The sequence below is a fragment of the Crotalus tigris genome, unplaced genomic scaffold, assembly GCF_016545835.1.
Source record: "Crotalus tigris isolate CLP2741 ecotype Arizona unplaced genomic scaffold, ASM1654583v1 scf7180000017987.690289119674:8195010, whole genome shotgun sequence".
NCBI lineage: Eukaryota > Metazoa > Chordata > Lepidosauria > Squamata > Viperidae > Crotalus > Crotalus tigris.
Window position 1 is genome coordinate 7,350,690 of NW_024096758.1, and position 27,430 is coordinate 7,378,119.

The window sequence follows — 27,430 nt, forward strand, 5'->3', positions numbered from 1 at the left end:
TGGCTACATACATCAGAAGTTTTAACTGTTGTGCATTTATTGTTGCATTAATTGCTGTGCATCCGTTTATGCTATAAATACATAGTAGAGCTGGTATCATTCTTCATGATATAGATCTCTGTGGATTTCTTTATTATAGTATTTCTTATTTGTCCCAGTCATTCCCAAATAGATGTTGTCATTCTCCGTACACTTGTACCAGTGACAATGCTTTTGGCCTGAAATGTTACTTATTTAAGTGATATAAATGGGATACAGTATCTTTCTTCAAAATAAAAGCATTCCTAAGACAGTTCACAAAATATTTCAAAATCATAATCTAAAAAATGTAAGCTAAAAGAGCAGGCTAAAGTTCAAAATATTAAAGCAAAAGCAATTTCCAAAATTAAAAGCAATCTCCACTTAAGTACTAGTCCTGGGGACCAGAAGAAACATCACCATGTAATTGTCTTGGTAGAAGTAGAGAAATGGTTTGCCATTCCCTTCTGGGATGTTTTTCAGGTTCTCACTGTAGCCTTTACAGGTAGTCCTCTACTTACAAATATTCGTTTAATAATCGTTCGAAGTTGCAGCTGCACTGAAAAAAGTGACTTATGACTTTTTCACACTTATGACCATTGCAGCATCCTCATTGTGACATGATCAAAATTCAGACGCTTGGCAACTGGAATGCATTTATGACTGTTGCAGTGTCCCAGGGTCACATGACCCTTTGCAACCTTCTGACAAAGTCAGTGGGGAAGCCAGATTCATTTAACAACCATGTTGCTAGCTTCACTGCAATGATTCACTTAACAACTGTGGCAAAAAGGTCATAAAATGGAGCAAAACTCACTTAACAACCATCTTGCTTAGTAATGGAAATGTAGGAGGTGAGCCAGCTAAGCCCATGGGAGGGGTCAAACATGTCATCAGTCTTAAGTCCCTTTGTAACCCCAAGTCATCTAAGTCCAAGCCATCTTGAATTCCATTGACTCTTATCTACTGTCAATTTGCTTTGGCCATTAGTAGTTCAGATTCTTGTAGACAGCATAAGCTTACAATAAATCTTTATGTTCATTTGAACTGCCTGGACTTCTGATTTTCCCATGCTTGAAATTTTGGGCTCAGTTGTGGTCGTAAGTCAAAGACTACCTGTTGTCATGAAACTTCCTGGTAGTTTCCCATCCAAGTACTAACCAGGCTTGACCTTGCTGATTTCTGAGCCTAGATATCGTTACCCAGAGATCACCACCTGCTGAAACATGCATTTCTAGGTGGGAGTAAAAAATTCAAAAATGTAATGTAGTAGAAGGCTTCATTTGCCACATAAAAAAATTAATATTAAAATGTTAAAATACCTGAGAGAATAAAGCATAATTGCTTGGCACTGAAAAGAGACCAGAGCTGGGGGGCACCTGGAGTAGAATTTCTGAGGATGATATTATAATTCAGGTAGGAACAAACTGAAATAAAAGATTTTTCAGATAATGTATTTGCAGCACATGAAGAAAGTTAATACTAGAAATTTGGGCTGGAAAACAAGTGTTTGATCTATCTCTTTCTGAACAGAGCATTCCATTGGTTATATGGGGGTATGCTATATCTCCCTGTAACCTTGTCTGGTTAATGGGCAACTACTTTAATGTGTGAGTTTCCCTTTTCTAGGTTCCATTTACTGTGCTACAAGGAGAGGGTGTGGAATATCTTGGCCATGCAAGTGATGCCATCATTGCCATCTCTAACTATCGGCTCCATATCAAGTTTAAGGACTCCGTAATCAATGTAAGTCTTGTTAATATATTAAGTGGTTATTTCTGGAAGAGCCTATACTTTCCTGTGTTAATCTTTCTTTCCCTTTGAAACGAATTATGTAGCTTATCCTTCCACTGAGCCACAAAGCAAACTTGAAGAGTCCCCTGTCTCAGTGGTCCCCAACCTTTCCAGCTTGTGGCCTGGCAGGGGGGAGGGAATGGTTTTGTATAAGTGGCAGGCATGCTCTCAAGCGCCCACCACTCATCCACTGCTTGTGCAGCCTGGTTGCAAATGGGCCACGGCCTAGTAGTGGGGCATGGCCCTGTGGGTTGGGGACTTCTGCCCTGTCCTTTACCACTCTTGATCAGAGAGCTTCAGATGGCTCAAGTGAGGTACCCACCATACCTTGCAAAATGTTTCAAAGAGAATATTTATCAATTTGGGTATTATTTCTTTAAGGAATAATTGCCTTCATGAAGGCAAACTCTTAGCATGATCTGTGCTTTGTTTATGGGAAAGCTATAGCTTCAGATTGTCATGTGCTTTGAAAGGAGTAAGCTGTGCATATTCAATCATAAAATATGGTTTCTAATTGCACCGAGATTCAAGCATTTCCGATATTCATTGTCTATATCTTTTTTACCATACATCGGACACTTTAATCTTCCTTCCTTCTTTCCTTCCTTCCTTCCTTCCTTCCTCCCTCCCTCCCTCCCTCCCTCCATCAGGTGACACTGCTTAATGGATAGGACTTGGATGTCAACTCTGCCCAATCATACAAGCCATATCAAAGCCACAGAAGGCAGATAGTCCTTTATATAACCAGCCCTTGTGCTATGAGCTTTATAAATAATAATATACATTGAATTGCACCCAGAAGCCTTCCGGTAACTAGTCAACCATGGAGCAAAGGTGTTATAAGGGTCTTATGAGATGTCCCCATAATTGCCCATGCTGTTGCATGCTGTTCCACGCAGTTGACATTTTTATGCTTCTGAGTGGTTTTCAAAGGTAGGCCCATCTACAGTGCATTGCAGTAGTCCATGAATCATATAAGCAAATCCACTCTGTGATGGACCTCCCAGTCCAGGTGAGGGTGCAGTTGATGGACATGGTTAATTGTTCGTAAAAGTTTGTTTGAAAAAGATGAGTTAGAAACTGCTTTGATATCTCTTCAATACTATCCCTATATTACTAAGAAAATCTGCTACATGCCAAATTGAGTTTATTCCTGTTCCTACTATAACTTACAACTAATGTTGTTGTTTCCATAATACCATTAGAATACTGACACATGTTTGACAGCTAGCTTTTTGTTTATTTGAGTGTTAACATACCTGTTCATTCATCCCTTGCTTTTGTTTTTAGGTGCCTTTGAGAATGATGGAAAGCGTGGAGAGTCGGGATATGTTCCAGCTCCATATTGTCTGCAAAGATTCCAAAGTAGTCAGGTAGGGGATGTCTAATAGCATCCTGCTCTTACAGCTTTTTTTAAAAAAAATTTTATTCATAATACAATTAAAACAACAATGGACAAACATGACATTCCAGAATGAATTTTCCTATCAGTTCCTATCATGGTACAAAAGTTTAATACATCGTTCTTAACTTGTATATAAGCCTCATCTTCTATACAATACAATTATATATACAATTATATGTACAGTTATGTATATCTTTTAATTCTACTATTAACTTGAAGTCCGAGCATCCTGCTCTTATAGCTTGGTGAGAGTCAGGAAATGTGATTTACTGAAACTAGGGAAGGATAACATGCGGCCTGCAGATGTTTTTGATTTCTAGCTTCTGACAACATATGTGAGCATAGCTATTGGTGGAAAATGTAATCCAGCAACAAACTGGGACACCATATCTTTTTTTACTCTTGCTCTGAACCATGATGCTGCCAAGTTTCTGTCATTCTATACATAGAAGCTGCCAACATGAAATAAAGTAAAATTCTTTAATCTGTTTGCTTTCCAGCAGTGAACAGTTAAGTGTCTTAGAAAATATGCATAAACAAAGGCTCAGTTTCTGCCACAGTTGATGGCGATTAATAGATCATCTATTGTAAAAGTCTTTTTTTTATTAAAAGTTTTACAAATTTAATACAATATAAACCCCTCCCACCCCATCCCCCTCCTCCCCCACTTCCCAGAGCTGATTACAGGGTAACAAATAAACAAACATAATCTAACTAACATTAACCAACTATCAAATCATAACACACTTTAACTCCTTTTCAAAACAAATGTTAACAAATTATAAACTCAAATAATAATATAATTAAAACTATTAATAATTATCTAAAGTCTACTCATATGCAAGATAATACTTTTCAGTTTCATATCTCTTTTGAATGTAATCAATCCATCTTCTCCAAACCATAATATATTTTTCTTGTGAATGATCCTTTAAATAGGCGGAGATTTTTGCCATTTCTGCTAAATTAGACACCTTAAGTATCCATTCTTCCATAGTAGGCAGAGAGTTCTTCTTCCAATATTGCCCCACTAATAATCTTGCAGCTGTTATAAGATTCAACAACAAGTTGATTTCTTTAACATCAAAATCTACAATAATACCCAACAAAAATAACTGCGAAGTAAACTTTATCTTTCTCTTAAAAATCTTTTGGCTTCCGGTGGTTCCAGCGACAACGAATGGCAGCGTTTTACAAAGCTGCCCGTTCCTGGTGCGTGTAAAAGCCGCGGGACTTTGACAATCAGCTGTCCCACGGCTTGAATCTCCTCCCTGAGAAAAAGGGAGGAGGAGAGCTCTCAGGTAGAGGTAAGAGCTCCCCTGGATTCCTGTTATTTTGGGGATCGGAGGGTAGAGCTCCCTCGGAGCCTGAGCAACTCCGCGTTCCAGGGAGACTTCATTCTGAAGCTTTTGGGATGAAGCAAGTTGCCGCTTCCATATCTGCTTTTTTTTTCCAGCTGCTTGTGAGTATTTGAAAGCAGACGGAGCAGACCAGGAGAGACTATGCTCAAATTTGATGGTGCCTTTAACCTCAGCAAGTTTCCTCTTCCTCTTCTTTTGTTCACTTTCCCTTTAGAAGAAAGGGAAAATGGAAAGTAAAATGGCGATCATCTTTCTTGTCTGATTTGCATTACAAAGTTAAACTTGGATACAGATTAACTTTTTAAACACAGAAGTAAGAATTTGATTTTTATTCTTTCTTCTTTTTTCTTCTTTATTTTTTTTTTCTAAGAATATTTAAAAGAACTGTGCCTTTTTTTTTTTCCAATAAGAATCTTTCTTCTTGGAACTTTAGAAAATGGCTTCAAAACGTCTGCCTCCCGCCCCTAAGGTTCCTATTTCTTCTCCAATGCCTCAGCCTGCATCTCAGAAACCAAAATCACCTCCACCTTCTCCTCCTCCTCCTGCAATTTCTCTTAATGATTTACAAGATGCTTTAAAACAGCATGCCTTGGATATTAAGGAGGAGGTAAAAGATCTTATAATTGCAGAGAGGGCTAATACAGAAGAATTATTGGAGAAAAAGAACAAACAAGTAAGAGACCATATCCTTCTGGCCTTTCAGGGCTTAGCCCTGCACATAGAGAGGATTGATGACCAGATGGAAAAGATTACTGAAAATGCATCAAGGATGGAATTTAGAATGCAGGAGGTAGAGAACAAGATAGAAATTACACAGGATGAACAAATCATTTCACAATATAGGGAAATGGAACATGCATTGCGTATCAGAGGCCTGAGACAGAACTCTCAGGAGGACTTAAAGATGCTTATTGTGAAAGATATTGCTCCTAATATTGGCTGGCGGCCTGAAATAATTGAGAATGAGATAGAAAAATTTTTTAGAGTTAATTCACGGGTTGCTAGACAGAGAAATCTACCAAGAGATGTGGTTATTTATTTTTCCAGAAGATCTATCCGTAATGAAATTATACAGGCTTTTTACAAACAAAAGTTTCAAATTGCTGATCAAGATGTGATAATTTTAAAAGAGATACCTCCAAAAATCTTAAGAGCCAGAAAAGATTTTACTTTCTTGTCTGATGAGCTAAAACATCGTCAAATTCAGTTCAGATGGGAGATTCCAAGAGGAATAATAGTAAATTATGAAGGGATACGTCATAGATTAACTACTGTTTCCAAAGCAAGAGATTTTTATCAGTCTATCTTAAAAGTAAGATTGTCACCACCTCCACAAATAAGGATGACGTAAGAGTCTCTTATGGCAGGAGCCTCATCAATGATGGTTATGGAACAAGCTGCACAGAATTCTGACATAAAAGAGCAAAGGATGACACGTGCTGCCCATAAACGTAAAGAAAAAGAGCAGTTGCAGAAGAGTGGTGAAAGTTTGGTTGCTACAGAGCCTGTGGGAGGGGCAAGACCAAAAAGATCTTCGACAGCAGATTTGCAGGCTATGCTCCAGAGGCTCCAGGCCGGTGGAGATGGTCAGGTTCCTGACCTGGAATGTTAATGGCTTAAATGTGCCACAGAAACGAAGAAAGATATTCCATTATTTGAAACAACATAATAATGATTTGATATGTTTGCAGGAGACTCATATAACTTTAAAGGATTCTAAATTCTTGATGAATTCCCGTCTGGGCTCACATTTTACTGCTCCAGCCCCTGGGAAAAAAGGGGGAGTGGTAATTTATGTGAAGAAAACTTTTTCAGCTAAACTAATTGAGGCTGACTCTGAAGGAAGATATCTTTTTGTGGAATTATTATTACAAGGCCGAAAGGTTCTTATTGTTGGACTATATGCTCCCAATCAACAACAGAAACAATTTTATAAGTTGCTGCATGGCAAGATATCTCAGTTGGATTATAAATCGGTAATTTTGATGGGTGACTGGAATGGGGTTCTAGACCCAACCATAGACAAAAGAAGTTCCTCTAAAACTTTTATTCAAACTAAACTACCTATGACTTTCTTTGATTTGAAGGAAGAACTGGAGCTTATTGATATTTGGCGAGAAAGGAATACAAGTGACAGAGACTTTACTTTTTATTCTGATAGACACCAGTCATTTTCAAGGATTGATTTTTTTTTTATTACTAGTGACTTCCTCCCTAGAATGAGGAAGGTGAAATTTTTTCCTAGAACATTGTCAGATCATAGTCCTGTGTGGATGGAGTTATATTCGGAAGATGGGAATAGAAGATCTTGGAGACTGAATGAGAACTTATTTAATCGGGAGGAGTTCGTACAAAAGTGTAAAGAACATTTAAAGGACTTTTTTATTATAAATATGAATAAGGGAACATTGATGTCTATGGTGTGGGACACTAGTAAAGCATATATGAGGGGAATCCTGATTCAGTTGAATAAAGTTTTTAGGGGAAAAGGGTTACAAAGACGTAGAGAAATAGAAGAAGAGATTAAATTAAAAGAACAAGAGTTGGTTCTTAACCCTACTGATAATAATTTAAAGGTATCCATAAAGATGCTTAAGGAACAATTTAACATGTTGATGGCAGATCAGGTGGCTACCAATCTGTCGTATATGAGACATAATACTTTTTGCAATGCGAATAAGCCTGGGAGGTGGTTGGCTTATCAGTTACGAAAGAAACAGAAAGCTAGAATCATAGAGAAAGTAAAATATAAAGGTACTGAGGTTTTTCAGCAAGATTTGATTAGAAAAAGCTTTTTGGACTTTTACACAAAATTATATTCAAGTGATAACATAAGGGGTTTGGATATAGATAAATATTTACAATCAGTACATTTTCCTAGACTTTCAGAGGAACAACAAAATGGGATGAATAGTTTAATTACTGTGGAGGAAATTGGTTTAGCTATTAAGCAGTTAAAAGTTGGAAAGTCTCCTGGAACAGATGGACTGACTTCTAGGTATTATAAGATCTTATCTGAAGAAATGATAGAGCCATTAAAGGAACTTTTTAATAGTATTTTGTTGGGTATGCAAGTTCCTCCTTCTTGGAAAAGAGCCTTTATATCACTGATTCCGAAGGAAGATCAGGATCTTACAGAGCCTAAGAATTATAGGCCAATTTCATTATTGAATGTTGATTATAAGATCTTTACAAAAATTTTGGCTAATAGACTAATGCAGGTTATGAAAGACTTGATTCATAGTGATCAAGCAGGATTCATAACAGGGAGATATATGAAACATAATGTTAGACAAATTATTAATTTAATTGAGTACTTGGATAAGAATAATCAGATTCCTGTGGCTTTTATTTTTTTGGATGCTGAAAAAGCTTTTGATCAATTGGACTGGCAATTTTTATTTTCTTTGGTAGAGAAAATGAATTTTGGGGATAATTTTTTACATGCACTTAAAGCTATATATCAGCAGCAATCTGCACAAATTGTTGTAAATGGGGGATTGACTGAGAATTTTAATATTCAAAAAGGGACAAGACAAGGATGTCCATTATCCCCATTGTTATTTGTTTTAACATTGGAAATTTTATTGATTCAGATTTGGGAATCAAAGTTAATTAAGGGTGTAAAGATAAGGAAGAATGAGTATAAATTGCGGGCATTTGCGGATGATTTGGTTTTAATTTTGGAACAGCCGAATCAGGCGATTGATGGTTTATTAGAACTTATAACACAGTATGGGAATGTTTCTGGTTTTAAAGTTAATAATTATAAGACTAAGATATTATCTAAGAATATGTCAGTTAAAGATAGGGAAAGTTTGATTAAAGCCACAGGTTTTCAGATGGTAAAAAAGGTTAAATATTTGGGAGTATATCTAACTGCTTCAAATGGAAAATTGTATAAGAACAATTATGAACCACTATGGGCAAAAGTCCAAAAGGATTTAAGAGATTGGAAAAAATTGCAATTGTCATTGTTGGGGAGAATTTCAGCTGTAAAAATGAATGTTCTACCAAAGTTTCTTTTTTTGTTTCAGATGATACCTATTCTTAAAAAAGAGGCAAATTTGGAGGAATGGCAAAAGGGTATCAATAATTTTATATGGGCCGGGAAGAAACCAAGGGTTAAATTTAAGATATTACAGGATGCTCGAGAAAGAGGGGGACTTAAGGCACCTAATTTGAAATTATATTATGATGCAGCCGCCCTAACTTGGTTAAGTGATTGGCTTAATTTAACAAATATGGATATTCTTTTTTGGAAGGTTGGGATTTAATATATGGTTGGCATGCATATTTAATTTTTAATAAGAAAGTTGATCGGACTTTTAAATCACATATTTTGAGGAATGCCTTACTTCGTGTTTGGAAGAAGTATTATTATAGATTAAATTATAAAATACCTATCTGGGGGATTCCCAGGCATGCAATTGAGGGAACTTCTAAGGGGACAAATTTTGACAAAATCTCGTATAAAGAATTGTTAATCTGCTCTGGTTCGAATTGGCATTTGAAATCCCTAGATGTATTAAGGCAGCAAAATATTCTACAGTCATGGTTTCAATATTTACAAATAATGGATAGATGGACTGTAGACAAGAAAGAGGGAATAACACTAGAAGATAGACAATTGGTTATTCAGATTAAAAACCAAAGTCCGGCTCATATAAAAAGAATATACAATGTTTTATTAGAGTTAGATTCGGAAACAGAATTGGTTAAAGACTGTATGATTAAATGGGCTCAGAATATACAGGAGCCGATCTCATTGGATTTATGGGAGACAATTTGGATAAGAAATGTTAAATTTACACAAGCTCAAAATTTGAGAGAAAATTTTTATAAAATGTTTTATAGATGGCATTTAGATCCTAAAAAATTATCTTGTATGTATTCCAATATACAGCCCAAATGTTGGAGATGTGGCAATAATGATGCGACATACTTTCATATTTGGTGGAATTGTAAAAAAGTAAAGGCTTTTTGGATTATGATTTGGTGGAACATTCAAAAGATTTTTAGAAGGAAGATAAAGTTTACTCCTCAACTATTTTTACTGGGTATTTTTGTTGACTTAAATGAAAAAGAAACTACTTTGATGTTGAATTTATTAACTGCAGCAAGGTTACTAGTAGGTTTATATTGGAAGAAAGATTCCTTGCCTACTTTAGAAGAATGGATATTTAAAGTATCTACTTTTGCAGAAATGGCAAAAATTTCTGCTTATTTAAAGGATCATACACAAGAAAGATATATTACTGTATGGGGAAGGTGGATAGATTATATTCAGAAAAAGTATGGAATTAAAAAGTTTCATTTATTTTATGAGTGAATATTAAATATTATAGAGAATTGTTTTATAGGCTATAGAATTAAAGGTTAATTATGATATTTATTTTTTTTCTTCTCTTTTTTTTTCTTTTTTTCTTTTTTCTTAATTATTATTATTTTTTTTCTTATTATTAACCCTGTATTCTGCTCTGGGAAGTGAAGGGAGGGGGGTTGGGGGTGGGAGGGAGGGTAAGGGGGGGTCTACTTTAAAATTTTATTGTATTTTTATAAATGATTGTATGTTTTAAAAAATAAAAAATTTTTAATAAAAAAAAATCTTTTGAATATTCCACCAGATCTTAATCCAAAAAGCTTTTATATCTCTACAAGTCCACCAAATGTGAAAATAGGTTGCATCTGAACTTCCACATCTCCAACATTTGGGCTGTAAATTCGGATACATGCGGGACAACTTTTGGGGATCCAAATGCCATCTATAAAACATTTTATAAAAATTTTCTCTTAAATTTTGCGCTTGAGTAAATTTTACAATTCTAACCCAAATTGTCTCCCATGTATCTAATAAAATCGGCTCTTGAATATTTTGAGCCCATTTAACCATACAATCTTTAACTAACTCCATTTCAGAATCCAATTCTATTAAAACATTATAAATTCTCTTTATATGAGCTCGACTTTGATCTTTAATCTGTTGTACCAAATTCACATCCTCTAAAGTGATACCAACCTTTTGATCTAAACTCCACCTCACTAACAATTGATTATAATGAAACCAAGAGTATACAATATATTCTTGCCTCAACTCAATCAGAGACTTTAATTGCCAATCTTGCCCAACCAAACTAAGTAATTCTTTATAAGAAATCTTATCCAAATTCACTTCCCTAGATACTCCCTCTATCACGTGTTCAGGAATCCCCCAAATTGGAATTTTATAATTTAACCTATAGTAATACTTCTTCCAGACACGCAGCAAGGCACTTCTCAAAATATGGGTTTTAAAAACCTGATCAAGTTTTTTATCATAAATTAAATAAGCGTGCCATCCATATAATAAACCCCATCCCTCAAGAGAAAGGATATTTTTATTTGTTAAGTTGAGCCAATCACTAATCAAGGTTAAAGCCACCGCATCATAGTACAATTTTAAATTAGGCGCCTTAAGTCCTCCTCTTTCCCATATATCTTGCATAATCTTAAATTTAACTCTTGGCTTTTTCCCTGCCCAAATGAACTTATTAATCCCCTTCTGCCATTCCTCCAAATTAGCGTCTTTCTTCAAAATAGGTATCATTTGAAACAAGAAAAGAAACTTTGGAAATATATTCATTTTAACTGCTGAAATTCTCCCCAACAAAGATAACTGTAGTTTTTTCCAGTCATTTAAGTCCTTGTGCACTTTTGCCCATAATGTCTCATAATTATTTTTATACAATTTAACATTAGAAGCTGTAATATATACTCCTAAATATTTAACCTTTCTCACTATTTCAAAAAATATTATTTTTTGATAATATTTTAGTCTTATTATTATTTACCTTGAAACCAGAAACCTTCCCATACTGAGTTAAAATTTTTACCAAATCCCTAACCGAGTCTGTCGGTTGAGATAGTGTCACAACCAAATCATCAGCAAAAGCTCTCAACCTATAATCAATCTTATTTATTTTTATTCCCTTTATTCTAGGTGACTCACAAATTTTAATAAGTAAAATCTCCATTGTTAAAACAAATAACAATGGGGATAAAGGACATCCCTGTCTTGTACCCTTTACAATTTTAAATGCTTCTGTTAATCCCCCATTAATTATAATTTGTGCAGATTGTTGTTGATAGATAGCCTTAAGAGCATACAAAAATTTATCCCCAAAATTCATTTCCTCTACTACTTTCAATAAAAATTGCCAATCTAATTTAAAGTCTTTTTTTTGTTAGTGATTGTTGCTAAGTTTTTAAAGTGATTTAAGTAGCACTGCACTGCACTTTGTGTCAGGATGTCTCTAGCATTTTCATTTTGCAATAGGTTGTTTTCCCTTCCCTTTCCCTTCAGGAGTTTTGCTGAAATTCCCTTGTCAGACCATCTTTCCCGGGCACCGAATATATACACATGTACTTCTGTTTTTGTAGGTGCCATTTCTCTACTTTTAAGCAATGCCAGGAATGGTTGAAAAGGCTGAGCCGAGCCATTGCACGCCCCACCAAACTGGAAGACCTGTTTGCATTTGCTTACCATGCCTGGTGCTTAGGAGTTTGTGCGGATGAGGAGGATCAGCATGCCCACCTTTGCCGCCCAGGTAAGTTGTTATGAATTACATCAGGGTAAGCATCTACAGATCCAAGCCTCTTGAAAGCTTTTGTTCAGGGTGACTTATGCAACCAATTCTATTAATTCCTTGTCTGATAAGGAGATGTATTGAGTACTTTGTCATAATTTCTGACAGAATTGATTATTGTTGATTATTATTAACTACTCTTTGTTTTGCAGGAGACCATGTGAAATATCGGTTTGAAATGGAACTAGCTCGAATGGGCTTTGACTTGCAGAATGTGTGGAGGGTTTCTGACATCAACAACAGCTACAAGTGAGCCTTTAAATTTACCAGATAACTGCAAAAGAAGGGAGGGAGGGGAAATATCAACAGCATTAAATCCTCTGTCTTCTAAATTAACATAGCTAGGATATCACGGTATAATGTTATAGCTAGGCCACATGTAGAATAGAATATAGAATAGAATAGTATAGAATATAGAATAGAATAGAATATAGAATAGAATATAGAATAAAATAGTATAGAATATGGAATGGAATGGAATAGAATAGAATAGAATAGAATAGAATAGAATAGAATAGAATAGAATAGAATAGAATAGAATAGAATAGAATAGAAACCTTGGAGGTCTTCTAGTCCAGGGCTTTTCAACCTTTTCACCCATTGTACCACTTTTAGGATATGGCAACATCCGAGTACCACCAGTCACCTAGCAAGGTGTCAAAAACTTGATGACCAAAAAAAATAAATGAAAAAAGTGATAAAGTACAAGTAGTCCTCGACTTACAAAAGTTCGCTTAGTGACTCATAGAAGTTACAATGGCACTGAAAAAAGCTCCCCAAGCCACAGCCGAGCAAGACACCTACCTGCCCATCCAGCGGCGCTCTTCCTCCTGTCCGAGGTTTTCATTGTTGTGAACATTTCTGTTGAGGATTGGCAGTGGGGGTGGGGTGGGGGATGTTTGGTTTTTATTCCCCCCATCTGCTGGGTGGGTTGCAGCAGGTTTTGGTCACTTTACATGACCCTGGGACGCTGTGACCATCATAAATATGAATCAGTTGCCAAGCATCTGAATATAAATCACAAGACCCTGTAGATGCTGCAACATTCCAGCTGATCGGCGCTTCTTCTGGGTTCAGCGGAAGCGCCAGGATCAGCGCCGAGCTCCAGCTGGAGCCTGGTGCTGATCCTGGCGCTTCCACTGAGCGCTGACAGCCCCGAAGAAGCACCGATCAGCTGGAAAGCAGCATTGATCTTGGTGCTTCCGCTGAGCCCTGACAGCCCTGCAGCTCCAGCCATCTCTTGCTCAGGCTTGTGCGGTGCTGCTACCGGTTCAGCTCAATTCCCCTCCCCCACTAATTTTCTAGGATGGTCGCGTACCACCTGCCAGATGCTAATGTATCACAGGTGGTACCCGTACCACTGGTTGAAAAGCCCTGTTCTAGTTGAATCCATTGCTCAGGCAGGAAAGCAGTTCAAGCTAATATAATATTAAAATATCTACCTTATGATAATAAAATAGTTTTTATTTGTTATTACGGTGGCCTTTTCCTACCTCACAAATGTATCCCAAGAACTTCTTTTTATTCCCAAGCCCTTATCACATTGCATGTCCAAAAGGAGACCATTATTGTTGCTTGCCATTCTATTTGGTGCCTTGAGTTAAATTAAAATTGCTGTTGCTCTTATCATTATTATGTTTAAGGGGATTCTAACAGTTTTCAGTCATAATGTCACATATAGTATGAATCTGATATAAGTAATCTATTTGGAATTTTGATGTTTCATATGTCCATCCAAAAGAACATTAGATTTGTGATTTCTATGAATATTAGTACAGGTTCATATTTGCTGTTTTGTATGATTATAGATCAGTGTTGAAGATGGTTGGCTGGGGAATTCTGGGAGTTGAAGTCCACTCATCTTAAAATTGCCAGGGTTGAGAAATACTATTATAGATGAACTAAAATCATCTCTCATCTTACCTATTTATGTAAAGTAAAAAGACCTTGAAAATATCAGACTTATTAATTAGTTATACATATGATTTGGTGGGTTAAAGATTTGGAATTTGATCTTGTTTTTTTTATTCCTGCTCCCCTGTCCAATAGTCAATTTTTGATCATTACTTTGAATTTTCCTCTGTAGGTTATGTACCAGCTACCCACAGAAACTTTTGGTTCCTGTTTGGATCACTGACAAAGAACTGGAGAATGTAGCTTCTTTTAGATCTTGGAAGAGAATTCCAGTGGTTGTGTACAGGTACAAAACTCACATCTTATAAGAAGGCCATATAAAAGGGTTTTGTGGTTTGAGGGGTAGAAACAAAGACTTATGTATCAACTGAAAGTTTGTTGCTAGAGTATTTTTTTAATATTCAGATATTCTTCCTTCTAATTTTTGTTAAAAGATGTAGTATCTAAGTTCTTCTTTAAGATTCCATTATTGACACTATTCCATTAAATGATTCCATTATTGAAACAATAGTATCATTTTAGGATAGATCATGGAGATTGAAATGAGAATGTATCAGATAATACATTCAGTAAAGCACAATTTAGTGCCTGCCTACCTATCTCAGAGATTTTCCATTCATTCATTCATTCACCCATCTTTATTATTTTTATAGATAACCAAAGGTGGCAAACATACCTAATACTCCTTCTTCCTATACTACTAAGAAAGTATTATCTTATCTTGAATATAACAGCTATCTCATATTATATAGTTTCAAATTTCTAATGCACATTTGGAAGCTAATCATATCCTTATTGTATGTATATCTTCAAATCACTGTTTCTTTCTTTTCCCTTCATTATCCCCCCAAAAATTCATACTTGCTAATTGCATCTACTGTTGCATCTGAAATCTCCTAGTTCAATTTGTGTCTTCTGGGTGTATTATAATGATGATGATATGATGATGATAGGAGCTACATTTAAGCAGATCTGAGGGTCAGGAATTTTTCCTTGTCTTAATTTGATTCACCAGTCAAAATTTCACCTCTCCTTAATTTAAAAAAGAAGAATATTTGTAGCTCAGGGTTGAAATGAGGAGTAATTGGTGCTCTCTGAGCTTGGTTGTTTTCTTGCAGATGTTTCATTACTCCTTAATTTGGGTAATGAAATGTCTGCAAGAAAACAACCAATCTCAGAGAGCACCAAGGACCCCTCATCTGCCTAATCTGTTATTACATACATATACTTGGTGCTTCTCCACTGAAAGGAGTATTTGGTTTTTCAGTCAAACTGGGACTTGTTGAAACCCTTTGCATTCTAGGATTAATAGGACTCGATTCCTTTTTTAGACATTTGCGCAATGGGGCAGTGATTGCACGCTGCAGTCAACCTGAGATAAGTTGGTGGGGCTGGCGCAATGCAGATGATGAATATCTAGTAACTTCCATTGCCAAAGCCTGTGCCTTGAACCCTGGACAGAGACTGGCTGGGGGGTCCCCACAGTCTGGGCTTAGTGATGGAAATGAGGCCTGCGATGCCGGATTTGGTAAGTAAGCTGATTCTATTTCTTTTCTAATTTCCATTGCTGCATAAATGCTATCTTGCCTTTGACAGAATTTGGTGACTTTTTCATGGCAATATTGAATATAATCTCATTTGTAACGCCTACAATCTGGATAAAATTACGCAGTTGATATATGTTTGTTTAAAGCATTTATATAGCTGGGTGGCTTACAGACAATGAAACAGTATAAAACAATATAAAAACCAACAATAGTAAAAACAAAAGTAAAAGAAATAATAAACCTGGAACCACAACCATTCTTTTATATTGCATTCGAAATAATTAATCCCTATGGTTATTAGAACAGTGCTTAAGAAATTGAACATTCCAAGTGCTTTTTTGGAAAAGCCTTTTTTTTTTCAGTGAGCCAGTGAAACTCCAAAAGAGCAAATTATGAAAGATTGTACTTTTTGTGTAAATGGCAATGTCTGTTGTAACCAGCTTTTGCGACCTCAGTTGATCTCAGCATTCTGAATTCTGTATTGTTGGTCAAACTGTACATCTGTTTAAGACATGAGAAATTCCTGTTTGACCTTTTGCAGATTCATCACTGACTGCATGTTCAAATGTAGAGAATTCAGCAACACCTCAGAAATTGCTGATTTTGGATGCTCGATCCTACACTGCAGCAGTTGCTAATAGAGCCAAAGGAGGCGGCTGTGAATGTGAAGGTACAAGCATGATGTTCTTCTGGCTTTCTTAGGCAATCTATTCATTGTTGCAGCCTACTTACAAAGGGTGCATAAGCAAGCAAAACATATTTTGAGCATCTTCCCCATCAAGGTTCTACTTTTACTTCCATCCCAACCTCTTGAGTTTATATGAGCGTTAGGAGGCTGATTTGACTAAAGTGAAGCCATTGAATTATAAAAAGATGTATTGGAAGCTACAAGTCACTTGAAACAATGAAGTTATTAAGTCTGTATGGAATTAAAATGACAAGATATCCTTTCCAATACACATATCACAATCATGGTGATGGTTCTTTATGGATGGGTCAGTGTGAACTATTCCCATTGAATAGGATTATGGTTGAAGATATTTTATGTGATAGATAGGTTTGATTTAACTTTCCAATTAATTTTCTCCTTCTGTTTGACATTTTCCAGAATATTATCCTAACTGTGAAGTGGTGTTTATGGGTATGGCTAACATTCATTCCATCCGTAATAGCTTCCAGTACTTGAGGGCAGTCTGCAGTCAGATGCCAGATCCTAGCAAGTAAGTTCCAAGTAGGATTTGTTAAACAGCTACATTCTTTATGGAATTTCATTATCTGTGGGACTATGAAACACAGATTTTCTTTCTGCCAGAACTGAAAGAAAAGAAAGAGGAATACTCTGAAGATTTATCCTGTGCAGAATTATCTCTTTGTTGCTGTACAGTTCCCTTGGATTCATTAGATTTACATGTGGGAATACATAATCATTCTGATAGAGAAAAGTTTTCAAAGAGATTTGTATAACTGCAAGTAATATGGGAAGTTTGGCTACAAAGGATTTTTTTTTCCTTTTGTCCTTCACAGCACTGTCATTAAGTTAAATTGATTAACAGTAAGTTCAAAACAGACAAAAATATTTTTATGTGCACACTATCAATGTACAGTTAGCAATTTGTTTTAAATATTGTTTCAGTTGTTTAGAAAGTGTTTTGAAGTTGAAGTAAAGCTATTTTAAACTTGGAACATTCCAGAATCGGTAAACTAATCCATTTGAGCTGAAACAAGATTTTGATTTTGACTTTGAAACATTTTCAACATCCTTTTTCTCAGTGAAAACTTTCTATCTGGCACAAGCTGGATTTAGATTTCTTGTTTCCAGCACTTTAAAAAATATTTATATTGGCTACAATCTTTATGCACTTTCTTTCATTGATCCATTTCAGCTGGCTGTCAGCACTAGAGAGCACCAAGTGGCTACAGCATCTCTCCATCATGTTGAAGGCAGCTGTGCTAGTCTCAAATGCTGTTGACCGAGAAGGACGCCCTGTGTTGGTTCACTGCTCTGATGGTTGGGACAGGACCCCTCAGATTGTTGCCTTGGCAAAGATTCTTCTGGATCCCTATTATAGGACTATGGAGGTATTATGCTTCAGTTGTGTTAGCAGCTCAGAAGAAGAAATACCTTTTAGGAGAATTTTAACTTATATGGGAGATGCAGTACAGAATTGCCTAAAGCAAAGCATCTTTTTGTCTGAATGATCTGCAATTAGAGACAATAGACTTTTTTCTTATTTTTTCTTTGGCTTGGGATAAGCCTGTGTTTCTATTTCAGGATTCAATCCTGAAAATGCTGTATTTAATAGATCTTTTAGTTTACTTAGTGGGAGTAAGAAAAGTGAATTGAAAAAAGAAGCCTTGCCACATTTTGGCTTGAGCTCTTACGGTGGTATGTAACTCACCTATCATCAGCATGCAACCCCTGACAGTTGTCTGGTAAGAAATTCTAGTTCTTGACAAAAAAAGATCCCTCTATAAGTACAAAGGGCTTGACATGATAGCAGTGTTCCAATATCTCAGGGGTTGCCACAAAGAAAAGGGGATCAAGCTATCCTCCAAAGCACCTGAAGGCAGGACAAAAAGCAACTGATGGAAACTAATCAATGAGAGAAGCAACCTAGAACTAAGGAGAAACTTCTTGATAGTTAGAGAACAATTAATCAGTAGAACAACCTGCCTCCAGAAGCGGTGAATGCTCCAATACTGGAAGTTTTTAAGAAGAGACTGGACAACCGTTTATCTGAAATGGTATAGGGTTTCCTGCCTGAGCAGCGGGTTGGACTAGAAGACCTCCAAGGTCCCTTCCAACTGGATGATGATGATGATCATCATCATCATTAAATTGACAAAAGAAAGATAAAGGAAAATGTCCGTTCTTGAAAATGGATAGTCTAGAAATCATCCAGGCCTCCAAGACTTGGGAAAAGTAGCCAGGGAGGAGGCAAATACTAGGTATTGCATGCATCGTGATAAAAGAATAGACCTACATCATAATTCATACCATGATGCACCCAGTGTCATTTAGGTGTTATTATGGCTTCCAAAATATGTCTGTGTTCCAAGGGCGAGCTGTTCAATAATGGCAGGAGAGTTATCTCCTATTCGTCTCTGCTCTTTGTGGGAGGAGGTCTGAAGCAACCCCTATGATTCAGTACAGACAAAACAGTCTCCAAGATTACAGATAGCCACGCCTATTATAAAATTTATAAATTAACACCAGCATTTGAACTGTACTCAAACCCTACTGGTAATATAGTACCCACAAAACAGATTTCACATTACTGCATTGGTTTTTACTTACCAGCAACTAAGCAGCCACAAGTAGCTGTAGTTTTTGTTGGATTTTCAAAGGGAGTATCAAATAGACTGTACTCCACTATCATTGAACTAGTACTGTCACTGTACTAGTTTAAATTCAAGGAGTTGAGTGCAAGATATTGAGGTTACTATTAATAAAATATCCTGTTCCAAAAAGGGTGGCAGCTGTGACCTAGCTGAAGCTGGGTAGAAGCTTCCCCACTGAAACCTAGTTGATGAACTGGAGGAATAAAACACTATAAATGACAATATCATGAAAGCAAGGGCAGGGAAACAAGGAAGAAGAACTAAAGATGCTATGATACATCCAAAAATGATTTGAGAATAGATGAATTATGTTAGCAGCTATGGAATTACCTTTTTTTATTGCAGCCTACTCAGAAAATCCTTAGTAAATTATCTTCTTTTATTGCCAGGGTTTCCAGGTGCTGGTTGAATCAGATTGGCTGGATTTTGGCCATAAGTTTGGTGATCGATGTGGACACCAGGAAAAAGCAGAAGATCAGAATGAACAGTGCCCAGTATTTTTACAGTGGCTGGATTCGGTTCACCAGCTGCTCAAGCAGTTTCCCTGTCTCTTTGAATTTAATGAAGCTTTCTTGGTAAGGCCAAGTGTTAGCAGAGGATATACATTTCAATACCAAGATAGATCAGTGTTTAATGACAGTTTGATGTTTCTAAAGCAAAAGTGGCTATGGTTCTTATGGTGTTATTTTTCCTTTTGGTTGTCCACTCTAGTTGAATTACTGTGATAGATCTCTGTTGTATAGATAAAATGTGTAGCCTATGAGGAAAAATACTCAATTCTCTTTCACTGAATTATTATATAAAATTGATTTTTCTGAAAGTGCTATTAAAATACTGTCCTATAATCTGTGTGCTAAAATGGTGTGCTTTATTTCTCTAATAAAGAGAAAGAGTTGTTTATCAAAATGTGTACATTTCATACAGAGCAAGGCAGACAATATGTTGTATCTGCACTTATGGATAATGGGAGCACTAGCCTGGTTTCCACCTGTTAAGTTAGTGCATATAGTCCATGTAATCCCAGTATGTGAAGTGTAAAAAAAAACCCAGAAAAATTAGTATATTATGATTTTTTTAAAAAAAAGCCAGGGGCTTTCAGTGTCTAACCAAGCTAAGATCTAAAATGTGTGAGCCTTGGCTTTGGGAATATTTAACCAAATCCAAATTGTAATTATTTTATATTTTTTTTTTTTTATTTCTGCTTACCCATTCCAAAGCTTGACATAGTGCACAACATTATTCTTAAGGCAGCACTATATCAGTAAGCTGCCTCCAACATGGACTCTTGTGAAAATTCTCTCAGATCCCTAAATTTCTCTTTTACCTGCAGGTAAAGTTAGTCCAACACACGTATTCCTGCCTTTATGGGACCTTCCTTGGAAACAGCCCCTGTGAACGTGAGCTGCACAACATTGCCAAACGCACCTGCTCAGTTTGGTCCCTTTTGAGAGCTGGTAATAAAAATTTCCACAATCTGCTCTACATGCCTGCTAATGAGCAAGTAAGTAAAATTCCCAGTTGTGCCAGTTTGGCAGAAGAGAAAAAAACGTATGCAGCGGGGGACAGAAGCCCAAATACAGCTTGCTTCTCCCTCATGCGAGATTAAAAGATTTGTAACAATCTTGCTGTGAGCACCACTTCACTTTGAGTTCTGCCTGCTTCTGGCATGCAGGGCTTTGTGAAGTCTTTGTTTTTCCCCACTGCTTCTTTGAAAATGGAAAGAGAAAGAAAGTCCAATGGTTCCTCTGTATCTTTCAGTTAAATAGGACAACTGTAATCATAGCTCATATCAGTTATTAGTTAGAGAGGCACCTTCAGGAGCTACCAGACTCCTGGCTTTTGCTGGGTTTCTCCTCTCTTCCTAAATCTGCTTTCCTCCATCTTTGATGTCAAGGTGCTGCATCCAGTGTGCCACGTACGTGCATTGCATCTCTGGACAGCTGTATATCTTCCAACTTCATCTCCATGCCCTTTAGGAGAAGAAGGCATGGATCTTTACTTGCCTTCTGGATCTCAGACTCAAGAGTTCAGCAGTCGGTCACTTGACAGGTAAGAGAAAAATAATTATGGTTCTATGAATTGTGCTATTCAGGATTTCTAAGGCTACTCTGGATACTTCTGTAATGGCCTCTATTTATTTATAAGGATCTTACCCTGATCAATTACAGTGCAGTTTATATAGAAGTTTTTACGGGGTTGGATTTAGGATTGTGTTAATCCTTTTACTTATGTGTATTCTCTGAAATTTTTCACCGCTTTAAGTTTGATGTGACCTTTTTAATTTTATAGATTAGGAAATAATGCTTTCCATTTACTTGGTGATTATTTATGAATCTTTAAAATGATTTAGGAAAAAAATCAAGGATCTGTCCTAACTATTTATATCCAGGCAAAATACCGTAAGAAACTGTTTTGCCTTTGCTGCCCTGACAAAAGGAGCTTTTCCTTCCTTGCTTCTAACTACTTACTGCAATGCTAAAAAATAATTGAAAACCTTTGAATTATAAAAAGACTCGTGTGTGTGTGTGTGTGTGTGTGTGTGTGTGTGTGTGTGTGTGTGTGTATGCACGTGCGCGCATGGTTGCATGTAGGGATGGGGGGAGAGAAAAAACATACGCGCATGTGTGCAACTTCTTGTAAATGTACCTGCAGGCAATACATGCATTATCCCTGTCGCCTGAATTGACTTTTGTGGTTTCAGATTACCAAAGACAAGATCCATGGATGATCTTCTCTCAGCATGTGATCCTAGCAGCCTACTGACCCGCACATCAAGTGATCCAAATCTGAATAACCATTGTCAAGATGTCAGGGTTGGTTTGGAATCCAGACATCCCAATGCTGAGGAGACAGGGACAAACAAAGAAACCCGAGAGGATGAGTTGCTTCAAGTACCTCAACAGCAGCAGGAATTCCATCCCCTGCATGGTGCTGGCAGTGGCGCCTCTGACAGGCACAGAATCAGTCGACCACAGAAACATGAAGTGTCTCAGCAGTTAACTGCTGTGCCTTCTGAGATAGAAGTAGTAAGCAGAGCAGGTCCAGAAGCAACAGAAGACACAGTCCCAGCTCCAAATTCTGGAAAAACACAAGTGTTTGAAAAGTTATCCTGCAACCATGTCAAAGACATTGGCCTGATATCCAATGGCACTTGGGATCTTGTGCAAACTTCTCATCCAGAATCCTCCTCCAGCCAGACTTCAGCAGGTCACCCCAGTTCAGGTCAGCCAGCTCTGACTGTTCCAAGACACAGTGCTCCAGGTCGTCAAAAAGAAGAACTGGATGGAAAAATCGGCAATGTCAAGCATGGAGAGGAGGGCAACCATACAGGGAAAATTCAGACAGAATTGTGGCGAAAAGGAATTTCTCAAAGCCAGATGAGCGAATTCTCTCTTCTAGCAGCAAACTGGGACAGTTTTCAAGGGATGGGGACATCACTTCCTGGGGGTGATATGGGTCCCCGGCGACTCCTGTCCTATGGCTGTTGTAACAAGAGACTGAACAGCAGGCACTTCTGGACCTCTGGACTGTGCCTCAGTGGCCAGTGGCCTTTGAAAGAAAGTGTGAAGCCTCCTGGCTGCTCCATGCATTCTGGCGCACACTGCACAGGCCTTGTGGGGAAGTCTAGCAAGTTGTGGCTCCCTTGCCATTTGAAGCAGCCACTTGGCTCCAAACACATGCCACCAAACAGCCCTTCTCCAGTGCCTCCTTTCTATCTAGATGATGATGGACTTCCCTTTCCCACAGATGTAATCCAGCATAGGTTGCGGCAGATCGAAGCTACCTATAAACAGGAGGTTGAGCAGTTGCGTAGGCAAGTGCGGGAACTTCAGCATAGATTAGACATCCGTCATTGCTATCCAACTCCAGCTGAACCACAGATGGACTATGAAGATGACTTTGTAAGTGACCCTGGTGAAGCTTTTTCAATGGTTTCCTTAGCTTTTACCCAAGAAGGCATGTATAGATAGGTAAAATGAACAGATTATGCTAGCATCAACATGTTTGTAGGCACTCTGTACATACAAATGTGAACATACTAACGAAGACACATGTTCTCCCTCTGGACATAGATACCCCCACACACATTCCATTCTATTATTCCATGCTATCTCCCACACTTCTGCTGTGTTGGGTATAATAATAAAATGGACATTATCAAATAGCACTCTATACAGAGAAGCTCCTGATCTTTGCACATCTGTTAAAAGATCAGATATCAATTACGGTAGAACCTGAAATCACAGTAGATGATATTGAGTTAGTTGGAATGATGCCTGATGTGATAAGAGCTATTATCAATGATCTTGTGGTTATTTTCAGTTCATTAGGAGGAAGGCTGAAACTAAAGGAAGTGATCATATGGGTGATATAGATAATCTGATGGCTTTTGTGGTCTTCCTTGCAGACTTGCCTCAAGGAGTCAGATGGCAGTGAAAATGAGGATTTTTACTCTGATCACAGTGAAGACTGTCTATCTGAAGCAAGCTGGGAGCCTGTTGATAAAAGAGAAACTGAGGCATGTTACATTTCCTTATTTTCTAGTTTGCACTGAAATAAGTTTATGTCTTTTAACTTTGTATGATGTAAGATGAAAACATGCCCATTGCTGCTTTCCCCCCTGTATTTCCCTATTCTGCTCTCTTCTACTGAGGTATAAACATATATTTTGTATCTGGTTCCCCTTAGTAAAAAAAAAAAAATTCTCAAACAGATAATTACTCTTTGGTTGTCTACTTTCAAGAATCTTCCTTTTTCCTCTGACATTCTTTTAAGTTTTTAATAAACGTTAGTGTTTCTAACGAAATAACCAATATTTTACATTTCACTCCTCTTAATAATTCCTTTTGAATTATTCTTCAGACAGTTGCTTTGAAAGTAAAGCTTAAATTATGTTGAAACATGTTAAAATGTGTGTGCTATGTAGCTTCTTCCCTTACAGATATGCTGTTTGTAAGAAACAAACCAAATCATCCATGATACTTTATGTTTTTAAATAGGTCACACGTTGGGTTCCAGACCACATGGCATCACACTGCTTTAACTGTGACTGTGAATTCTGGCTGGCTAAACGCAGACACCATTGCAGGTAATGTAATTACTATGACAAATCTCATTTTCCCATTTCATTTTTTTTTTTCATTTTATTAAGTACGTGTACAGAAAATATGAGAGCAATGGAAAGGAAATAGAGGATAAATGGAATATAGTAGAGTAGTATCTTCTTGGGAAGTAGTAGTTCATTATATTTATCTTTAGCCAAAGTTTGACAAAACAATTATGATAATTATCAATTACCAATTTCCAATCACTTGATTGCACACTTGAGGTATAAGTATTAGAAAATCATTAAGATTTTTAATATCCTTTATATTTGGAAATAGTATATTAATATAAAGTGGCAGCATGTAATACTTTTGCAGAAAAAAAGTGGCTTTGTGATTTTTAAGCAATTGGGAAAAGTATTCTCTAGAAAAAGAGAATAAAAAACTTTTTAAAAAATCTTAATCCTGAGAGATTGGCTTCAGTCTCTCCTTGCTGCTGGTAGACCTTATTATGTAAATAGACTGAAGTTTTATGGAACAGAAATTTGTATTGTGAATGCTTTCAGCAAATATGGACTCTTAAGGCCCAGTAGGAGCCATAACATTTTCCTCTGCTGTTGCTCCTGACACCGCTATAACGTCAGTCTGCTGCCACTGCCCACTTTCTCTAATAAACTGGATTATCTGGAAGCAGGGCAAGGAAGAACTAGGTCTCACAGTGAAACCACACCCATTGTCTTCCTTCTGAGCCTGAGAAGCTCAGTGCCTGAGTTCTTTTGGGGACCCCATCTATGAGGTTTGCCTGGGACCTTGGAAGTTCTGCATATGTCCCTTCATACATTAGGCAAAATAGTAGCTGAAAGTTCCTATCACTGCTTATAACAACTCTTCTTAATCTGTGCTGTACTATTTTGTGTTGCCTCAAAATTCAGTTATTCTGAATTAAGACTAATTGGCATTAAACTATGGGCCCTGCCCAGGCTGTCTCTAAATTACTATCATTTTATTCCTATCTATAAGACACGGGGAGGGGGAGGGAGAGAGAAATTGAGAGAAAGATAGAGTGTGTGTGTTCTTGTACATGTAAAGAACTGGGTTAATATGCGCTAAACTCTCAGTGTTTACCTCTTTATGTAGTATTTTTCTTTAGGCTTCAGGAAAATTTTGCAAAAACATGCAGCACAGCAGGATATCTAAGATCCGAGACTGCATTGTCAGCTCTATTCCTCAGTTAAGTGAAAACAAGATGCTCCATATATCATCCTACTCTGGCTCCAGTATCATAGTTGCTTTTATGTGTTATTTCTTATCCAGGAATTGTGGGAATGTGTTTTGTGCCGGCTGCTGCCATCTAAAGCTGCCCATTCCTGATCAGCAGCTTTATGATCCAGTCCTTGTCTGCAATTCCTGTTACGATCACATCCAAGTATCCCGCGCCAGGGAACTTATGAGCCAGCATCTGAAGAAGCCTATTGCCACAGCTTCTAGCTGAATACCATCAGAGGAAATGTGTGGAAGCCTGGCCTTTTCCCTTGCAGACTGGAAGAAGGCTGCCTCTGCTGCAGCTGAAGAGATCGGTAGTGCAGCACTTGATCACCAAGCCTTGTATGCACTGTTGGTAATTTTCCCCACTTGGTGCCCCATGTATTGAAGATGAGGAATTTGGATTAAAGAATGTGACATGGCCTACATTATGGTACTGTTTGTGGTTTCAAGACATAAGGCCAAGTTAGAGACCACAGTGTCTTTCTTCAGAGGGATGGCAAATGATATAGTGCAAATAATTGCCTTCCAAAAGCAATAGAGAGGCATGAACCTAATCAGAACCTCCTTCTTCCCATGTCAGAAAGCAGTCAGGTTAAATTGAGTAAGAAAGAAGAATGCAGCCCCAGAGTGGGATAGCTCCGGGAGCGCTCTTTGGCTGTGTTAGTCATCTTTCAGTCATACTCAGCTTGCCAACCTTCTTGGATATCCAGCCCAAGGCCAGCACTAGTACTGTACTAGGAAGGGATCCCTTATAAGGCAGAGTGTATCTCTGCACTTTCCTTGTGTTCCTTGAGGGAATAGACTTTATCCCAGCAGCTGGGCTGTTGTGTATGGAAAGCAGAATTAATTTTGGCTTGGTGCACTTCCTGCCCACTGTGGGTATTGAACAGCTGGTTCTTAACCAGCGTCTTTACAGGAGCAACAGCTTAAATCTCCTCTTGAATCACATCACAGTGTGTATTCCCTCTTCCTTATGCTGCATTTGTATCTCCATATTTCTGGTTGCTCTTTATTCTGAAAACCTGATGCTTCAAGGCAGACTATTATGTGGGTTTTCTTTACCTCCTGGAATGTGCTGTTTTGTGTGCTTGAGGGTTTCAGTCCAAAATGCTGCTAATGTTACTTCTCTGCACTTAAAATTTATCTGGAGTATAAACGGCTGGGGGAAGGTGCCAATTTTATAGATGGAAAACAGGGAATATTGACAAACAGGGATTTTCCCTCTTACACTCAAGGTGTGAGGGACACTGTAAAGGTGATCATCATCACTGCAAGAATGCTTTTCTGTTCATTATGACATCAATAAATTTCCCTTCAAAATGACTCTTCTGATTTATGGATATTCACTGTGGCAGCAGTATAGCAATTATTTTACCCTGCTACTCTCACATAATCTAAACAAGAACTAAAATGTTTTAGAAAGGCAAGTGTAATGTTACCACCATTTCCATCGATCTTTATGAGCAGTGTTCATAATCATTTTATTTTGAAATGTACATCTATGTAGGACTATAGAACGAACAAGATTTTGAGGTGGACGGCTCAAGCCAGTTCAACAGTCCTTGGGCAGTTACAAAGGATGGGTGTATGAATATCTATTTCCTCAAGAATTGGAAGATACTGACTTCACGCTTGGGTTGAATTCTTACCAGCTACCCATTCTTGATTAGTTTTTAAAGCCTTTTGGAGAATTAGTGGTTCAAGCTACCACTTCTTATCTTCCATTTTTCAACCTGCTTTGGGTCAAAAGCCCTAGAGCCAGCATCATCTTTTACACTGGATCTGTTTGAATTGCAGCATGACCTCATAGGGATAAAAGATGGAATCTGATTTTGTCATACACTGAACTTTGTACAGAGTGATGTAATTAGTAGGAAAGTTCAGGTTTGGTTCCTTTTTCAGCTCATTTGCACAGATGTAAAACAAAAATTTGAAAACAAAGAGAGAAAAAGACCCTTCAAGTTAGCCATGATTAATCAATCCTGCTTTCAGCTCTCATGAATTTTGTGTCACTGTCTTCAGGCAAAAGAACTCCAAAATTGGATCAATAGCTTTGTGACAAACAATGTGCTGTAAGAATTCAATACAGTTGAATAAAATCTCTATATTAGTG

At 37.3% G+C, this 27,430-nt stretch overlaps 1 protein-coding gene across 3 annotated transcripts in view; it reads left to right on the forward strand.

Annotated features, from left to right (window-relative positions):
* The window catches only part of MTMR4 (myotubularin related protein 4), a 64,938-nt gene extending 37,508 nt beyond the window's left edge, over window positions 1-27,430 (forward strand). For all 3 annotated transcript variants that reach the window (XM_039346273.1, XM_039346274.1, XM_039346275.1), the window contains 16 exons: window positions 1,648-1,764; window positions 3,103-3,185; window positions 11,998-12,164; window positions 12,356-12,452; window positions 14,290-14,403; window positions 15,449-15,645; window positions 16,206-16,334; window positions 16,773-16,884; window positions 17,548-17,743; window positions 19,396-19,581; window positions 20,337-20,507; window positions 20,901-21,055; window positions 21,708-22,908; window positions 23,415-23,525; window positions 24,007-24,095; window positions 25,366-27,430. In XM_039346273.1, coding sequence (XP_039202207.1) covers window positions 1,648-1,764; window positions 3,103-3,185; window positions 11,998-12,164; window positions 12,356-12,452; window positions 14,290-14,403; window positions 15,449-15,645; window positions 16,206-16,334; window positions 16,773-16,884; window positions 17,548-17,743; window positions 19,396-19,581; window positions 20,337-20,507; window positions 20,901-21,055; window positions 21,708-22,908; window positions 23,415-23,525; window positions 24,007-24,095; window positions 25,366-25,543 — 3,303 coding nt within the window. In that variant the 3' untranslated portion in view covers window positions 25,544-27,430. The remainder of the gene's footprint in view (window positions 1-1,647; window positions 1,765-3,102; window positions 3,186-11,997; window positions 12,165-12,355; window positions 12,453-14,289; window positions 14,404-15,448; window positions 15,646-16,205; window positions 16,335-16,772; window positions 16,885-17,547; window positions 17,744-19,395; window positions 19,582-20,336; window positions 20,508-20,900; window positions 21,056-21,707; window positions 22,909-23,414; window positions 23,526-24,006; window positions 24,096-25,365) is intronic.